This window comes from Leptinotarsa decemlineata, unplaced genomic scaffold (genome assembly GCF_025532065.1).
Source record: "Leptinotarsa decemlineata unplaced genomic scaffold, Ldec_3_MD MMD2_P_RNA_scaffold_9, whole genome shotgun sequence".
NCBI classification, from domain to species: domain Eukaryota; kingdom Metazoa; phylum Arthropoda; class Insecta; order Coleoptera; family Chrysomelidae; genus Leptinotarsa; species Leptinotarsa decemlineata.
In genome coordinates this window covers 3,485,633-3,493,358 of record NW_027412536.1, presented here as the reverse complement: position 1 = coordinate 3,493,358, position 7,726 = coordinate 3,485,633, and the positions used below count along the sequence as shown (strand labels likewise).

The following is a 7,726-nucleotide window of genomic DNA, read 5'->3' as shown; positions in this document are numbered from 1 at the left end:
GGGACCCTCACGTTCCCCTCATTATGCGAGGACATTAGCAGTGACGAATTCGTTATAACGGGTCCGTCATGGCTAAATGTTTCCCTCAAAAGGAAATCATCGACCCCAGTAAATTCACCGAAGATATCTAAAGTTTTTTTGGAGAAAACTGTCTCGGATGAATACCCATTGTTGAAGGGTTTACTTATAAAACCCCCAACATTGAAAAATGTAGTCGGTTCTGCTTCTCCGATTCCGAAGCCAGTGAAGAATATCGTCTCTTTTGGTTTATCGGTGGTTTCTCATGATGGTGACGATGGTGTTTTGTCACAAAATACTCGTGAACAATTCGCTTCAGTGATGAATGTTTCTGAGGATTCTGTGCGTCGAGAATCTCAGGCATTATCAAATAACCGTGACGCTGTGGCTAAGCTTTCGGAAGTCGAAAATTTGTTGATGGAAAAAGATCTAAAGAGTAAAGAATTAAAAATACAAATGCAGAAAATAAGAAGTCGCCTGCAAGAGATGGATAAAAGTCTGCAACAAATTGACGATGAGAGCGTTCAGCTCATGCAAAAGTTACCGGAATCGAAACATGATGTGGCAAAGTCACGTCTTTTACAGAAAAAAGAGCGAACACGGTTCGAAATGTCAATAAAAAAAATTGGTGTGTACATGAATTCGCCCCCTGAGTAATTCGCAGCACAGAGCGATCCTTTCTTTTTCGATTCCTTTCACCTTTAGACTTTTAGGTAATTATTGTTATTGTATGAAATTATTTTTATGTTTAGGTCTCAAGTTCTATTATAATAATTATATTCAGGATTCATAATCATTAGGTAGATTTAGTAAAATTTTTGAATTGAAATTAAATAATTGTAATGTTTCCACTTGCCTCTTTTTTAATAAAGAAACCTCTTCCGACCCTCCCAGCCACCCCTCCCTCCCTATCATTGTATCAAATTAAAGAGTAACACAATTTTTCTTTTTTTCTTCATTTTCTTTCGTTGTTTTTGTATTTAATTTTTTGCTACTGTTCCCCGAAATTGTTTTTTGGCTACGGCTATGCTTGTGATGCACTGTTTGGAACCTTTGGTGTAGTAAAATTAATTTCACAATTATTGTAAAATAATTTAAGGCACTTAAGATGCACGTACCTAGAAGAGGTATCTGTGGTATAAATAATAGTATAATCAACAAGTTCAAAAACATGAAAAATAGAGATAAAGGTCCTAAAAATATAATCGATAGCTCATTCGATTCGGAGTCACCTCTAGAAAAATGTTTTTGAAGGATTTTGGTGCAGGTAAAAAATTGCAATTGTTATTAACAAAATAAGATTTAAAAAAATTGTATTTAGTTTTTCGTTAATAACTCAAAAAATATTAATATTTAAGCAATTTTGAAAAAGGCTCGTCAAAGAGTAGGAAATTTCCGATAAAAAAGTCCCGACTCCCGAAACTCTATCTCCATTATTTATAATTTTAATTTGACGTTGAAAATAGGGTTCCGCGCGGCTGTTACGGCATGCGCGCACTGCCACTAAAGTGAGTTTATCGAAAGAAATAATTTTTTTATAACATAAAATGTCATTTTAAAAATTTGTCCAATAATATTGTATTGAAATCTGTAGCTATTGCCGATAAGTATCAAAGTTCACCGCATACAGGAACACAGAGTCAAAACAGCAGTGATTCGGTATCACTCTTAAACGGTAATCAGTTTTTAGACTGAACGGGCAAAGCAAAGAAAATAAGCTAACACTTGTCCACCGCAATGTCCAAAGTCTAAATAATAAACTCGATCTTATTGAAATAATGACAGACTCATTCCCGGGGCATTTCCTGTGTTTTACGGAAACATGGCTGAAAAATGAATTCATTCAATCTGTCCACATAAATAATTATAATCTTATATCTAGTTATTGTAGAGACAGCACCAACATGGAGGGGCGGCTATCTTTATTCATGATCAAGTAGACAGCAAATGCAAAGAAATAAAACACATTAAGTCCCTGTCCATTGAGCATTGCATAGAATGCTGTGCAGCCTCGTTTGACAATAAAACTTGTATAATTATAATCTATAGACCACCACTGGGTGATTTCTCAAAATTTCTGCAACAAGTTGAAGCAATCTGCTTGTTTATTGTAAATAAATTTCAGGAAATAATTCTGTGTGGAGATCTCAATACAAATAAATATATGAATAAAAATTTAATGATGTAATAACACAGCTTACTTACTATATAGCTAACGGTTTGCGTCGATCCCCTCGCGCAGGCTTTATGCCCCGCCTCTTAGGGGAAAAGACGTCTATGGCGTGCAGTCGGGAGATCAGTATTACTTATTATACGTTTAGTCGTCATAGGCGGGTGTATAATTTGTGCATTTTGTTTGTGATTCTTTTGAACATAGTGTTTTATTTTTGAATTTTTAACTGTAGTAAAATGAGTGACAAAAAACCATCAGGACATCATCATGTTTGTGCAGTGCGAAACTGTTATATTAAAGGATATAACTCGAAGAAGAAATTCTATCGTTTTCCTAAGGATGCGAATCGGTAAGTTCTTACATCATATTTTTTTGCATATTTAAGTAAATAAAAAGTAAACTTTTGATTATACAGTGTTGTCGTAAAATTGTTTGGGAATATATAAGATAAATTACCGTCAAAGCTGGTCAAAGCGTAAACTTCCAAAACCTTAAATATCACCCAGCTCTCGAAATAAGTACCTGCCTCTTCTTAAAATAGATCCACGTTCAAGTGGTCGAAAGATGCCCTTATATCCAAGAAAAAGTGGTATGCATTTCTTATGCGGGGACACATTATGCAGTATGTATATTTTTTCTGGGGAATTTACAGTATGCAAAAGCGTAGTGTTCTTTTAATGGGGTATTTTTTTTTGTTTTTTTTTTCGGGGGGTTTTTGTATGATATTTTTTCTATGGTGTTTTTTCTTGTTTTTCCTACATTACTATTTTTATATATATCAACGACTATTAATTGTAATGAAGCAAATAGGAATACAGGTTGTCCCTGACAAGAATGAACTCTACAGGGATCTCGTAAACCATTAGGGCTACAAAGTTGTTTAAGTTAGGAAAAAGTTGGGCCCCACTAAACCCTGCAGTATGATTTCGAATACTTCCGAAAATATTTTGGGAAAAACCGAATATTTGATGATGACTGCGGAGGAAGAAAACGTTGGGTTAAAAAGTGGCTATGAAACGTGAAATTTATTTTGTTTTATTGTTTTAAATTATCAGAAAAAGATAATAATGAAATTGGAATTTTCGGTTTTTCCCAAATATCTTCGGAAGTAATGAGAATTTTCCAAATTTTAAAACATCATCCGGCAGGGTTCAGTGAGGCGCAACTTTTCCTAATTTGAACATCTCTTTAGCTCTAATCGTTTATGAGATCCCTGTAGAGTTCATTCTTATCTGGGACACCCTAAATAGAGGTGTTGTTTAAAAATGTTTTTATTTATTTACAGAGCCAGAATATGGGCAATGAAAGCCAATCGCGAGGACCTGTTCGGAAAACTAATCGACTTACATCGAAGTTACTCGATATGTGAAATCCATTTTGAAGAGAGGATGTTCACTAGTCACTTTCATACACGATTAGTAACCACTGCAATTCCTACCCTATTCCCGTCTCTTGAGGGTACTTCCAGAACTGATCATTCGTATAGTGCACCGCCCTTGCAACTTCCTGCAAAAATACTACTTCTAGATGACAATGTTATAGTTCCGGGCGTGGTTCCACCTCCACTATTTGATTCAGGTATTAAAAATAGTTTCTTAATTTAAAATAAAGCTTAATGTTTTGTATACGAAGGGTGAACCAAAAATAACTGTATAGTGCTTTCATTTTAATTGTCCCACTATTAAAAGACTAAAACCTTTTGATTTTTTAACCTTTTAAAATGAGCTAAAAATCGCATGATATCTGTACATGTCAAGTTTTGTTAAAGTTTTTGTTCCGCCCTGTATAAAAAAATCTACGAAATAAATTGTTCCTTGCTTAAGAGTACATATTCCCCTAAGTTGTTTTTTATTTGTTAAATAAAATGTATTTTTGCAGCTAACCAGACAAATGTAGTTGAAACCGAACTAAAAACCGAGGTTCAACATGAAATCGCCGTGAGTCCAATCACAGTTACTCCTCCTTTGACATCTCCAAATTCTAGCCAAACGTCAGCCAATTTATCCTTCGATACCCCAAGGAAGGTTAAATACAGACAGCACATCAAGTCCATAACTGCCGAAAACAAATATTTACGAGAAAGAGTTCAGGTACTTGAGAGTCAAAAAATTAATGACTTAGACAATATATCTTTGGAGGAATATATGTCCCTAACATTCAAATTTTGCAATCCAGACACTGCAAAATAGTTAATATGCAAGTATCACAGGCGAATAAACATCCAAAGGGTAGACGTTATAGCAAAGAGTTAAAAATTGAATGTCTGTCAATATATTTTGCTGGTCCCCGAGTGTATAAAAAATACTTGATGGCTAAATATAGCCTTCCCTCGCCTAACACTTTGCTAAAAGAAATCAGAGCAGTTAGGATAGGACCAGGGTTAGATAATCCCGAGTTCTTCATTTTATTAAAAAAAAAGATTGACAGTTTTCAGGCCCAAAGCAAATATTGCTTATTGTGCTTCGATGAAATGTCCATAAAAGCCAATTTATTTTATGAGCGTAATCAAGATTATATCATTGGGCTAGCAATGGGTGATACAGGGGAGAAAATTTTCAAACCAACTTTAACTGCCAGTGTATTTATGGTCAGAGGAATTTATTCCAAATGGAAACAGCCAATAGCATATTTTTTATGTCATACTTCTTGTCCTGCTAACCTATTACATAACCTATTAAATGAAGCTGTGCAAAAATTAAAAAATGTGGGATTAAATGTTTGTGCAGTTACTTGTGATATGGGGTCCAACAATATCAAATTGTCAAATATTTTAAAAATATCTCCAGAAAATACTGGTTTTTATTTAGAAAACCAGTATCTCTTTTTCATCTTTGATGTGCCACATATTATAAAAGCTATGAGAAATATGTTGATGGCATATGACTTCTATGTTAATGGTAAAAAAATTTCGTGGCAATATATTAAAGACTTCTATGAGTTAGATAAAAAATTACCTGTTAAAGCAGCACCTAAATTAACCGATTCTCATATTTATCCCACTAGTTTCCAAAAAATGAAGGTAAAACTTGCCACCCAAGTATTTAGTTACTCAGTTCATGTAGGTATGAGTTTTTATATTAGATTTGGTTCCCTTCCCGCAGAAGCGACTGAAACTGTTCAATTTGTTAATAGAGTAGATCAACTATTTGATATTTTAAATTCCTCACAAATCTTTAACCCAAAAAAATATAATGCTGCTTTTAAAGCAAACTCATTTCAATTAGAGTTTCTAATGGATTGTTTGTCGTTCTTTAAAAGTCTTGAAATTCGAGACAAAAATAATATGAGCATTACCAAAAAAATTAAATTCATCAAAAGCCTTATAATTTCAATCAACAGTATTATTCAGTTATTTTACTATCTTCGGGAAAATGCAGGATTTGATTATATACTTACACGAAGATTAAACCAAGACTGTCTGGAGAACCAAGTTGGTAAAATCAGAAGTGAAAATGGGAACTGCATTAACCCAACAGCAATACAGTTCCACAGAACATTTAGAAAGTTGCAATGCGTCAACTTGCTTAATTCAGGTACAGAAAACTGTGAGGCAGATTCTGATCAGATGCTTTTAAGGCTTTCTGACTGCAAACACGATTTTGTATCTCAGGAAACGGATAAAGTACCCGAACAAACAGACGCAATAAATAGCATGCATTATTCAAATAATGAAATGTTGCAAAAAAAATTTATACGGTACGTGTGTGAGTACCTTTCAAATAAAGCGTTAAAAACCCACTCTTATGATATTTGCAATACTTATAGTAAAGACCATGATGAACTAGATGATTCATCTTTTTACTGTTTTCTTAAGGCATATGAAAATGCGAATAAGGACACCTTCGGAAATTTGCAAATGCCTAATGACGAGTTTCTGGAACTAATTTGTAAAATAGAGCAAATATTTCAAGAAAACTTTGAAAAATTCGCAACTAAAAGTAATATTTGCAATACTCTTTTAGATATAAGTAACCATTTGTCTTTTAACCATCCCTGTAAATATTTCCCCAAAGAATTTGTAGTAAGATTATATTTATGAGTTAGAATATATTACACTTTAAAAACAATAAATGGTAATTTTAGAAATATCAACAAAAATAAACTAATAATATGGAGAAATTTGTAACATATCTGTAGGTACTTTTATTGCTACAAAATATATTATAATTTGTTGTCGTAAGTTGTAATTAAATTTTTGATTTTATTTTTTGTCTATTGAGTTTTTTTTATGTATTAATGAATGTTGTATTCTTTATTACTGTTAATAAATCATTAGTATTATTAATAGGTAAGCATTTTTTATTTACTTTCTTTTCCACCTGTTAGTTTTCAATTATTGGGCAATAAAATTTATTAAAAACTTAACCTACACAACTTCATTTTATTATTATTTTGACCTTCTCCCTAAAAAACTGAGATTATATTGACTGCATCACTGTGCGCCTGTCACAAGCAATAAATGCAAATAAGTACTCTGTCGAACATTAAAATTCAGACGCGAAAATCTTAATTATTTTGCTAGCTGAGAAAGAACCTTAATAATGACCTAGCATTCAAGAAGAATAGCTAAAGCTAAATCCTTAGGAACAACATTATTGCACAATCAACGACTTTCATAAATCACTATTCTTTTCGTAAAGTTACAGATAACAACTCTAATATCGTAATTATTCTGACCATAATTTTATAAATCGCTCCTTGTCGGCCCACACCAGATCTTTTAATCTATAACAACGAAATTTTATTATTTTCCAAATCAGTTTGAGTAATGTATTTTTTAATAATCCTAATTAACTCCAAATACAAACCTAGTTTTATCGTAATATTAAAATTAAGATTCAAAAAATCATAATCCGATCCTGTTAGGCAGAAATTAAAAATTTTACTTAAATAAATAATCGTTTTAATCAGGCCCTGACTTTTCCCCTCTGTGCGACAGAGAAAGCAATACTTCTGTCTCGCTTACTCGTAGACTGCGACTTCAAAGGTGCCGCCGAGAGTGTTTCAGCTGTATAGTAAGTAAGCTGTGGTAATAAAATCTTGGAACCTAAAATCACTAATCACCGGACTTACTAGAATTGTAACGACTAAGAGAGGAACAAGTACTGCTACTCTCGATCATATTATTACAAATATAGAGGGCAGCATCGAAGCAAAACTGGTTGACGCTGGGTTTTCCGACCACTTAGCGCAAGTTGTAACCTGGTTCACATAGGAAGTTTCGGAAACAAGGCATGGTAACATCCGTATCCAGAAAAGGTTCATGAATGATAATACAGTAAATGAATTCATAGCACTGTATTTGAGGGAATGGAAAGAACTTACAGAAAGTGATGATATTAATGAAATGTTTTCCACATTTTGGTTACACTTTAGTTATTGCTTCGAAATATCCCATCCTAAAAGACAGTAAACGTAAAACAGTGCAACTCAAAAAAAAAGAAAAAAATTATAATATTCCAAAGTACACATACGGAGGCCGACAGCCTACGCCAGTTGAACTGGCTTAGGAAGTTTGCAACTGAGTCAGTTAGT

General features: G+C 33.3%; 1 protein-coding gene across 1 annotated transcript; it reads left to right on the top strand.

Annotated features, from left to right (window-relative positions):
* Positions 1-1,121: 1,121 nt before the first annotated feature.
* Positions 1,122-4,380, top strand: LOC141480607 (uncharacterized). Its single transcript, XM_074170798.1, has 3 exons — positions 1,122-2,540; positions 3,477-3,769; positions 4,070-4,380. Exons 1-3 carry the CDS (start codon positions 2,428-2,430, stop codon positions 4,378-4,380), a joined length of 717 nt encoding a protein of 238 aa, XP_074026899.1. The 5' UTR covers positions 1,122-2,427.
* Positions 4,381-7,726: the final 3,346 nt, after the last annotated feature.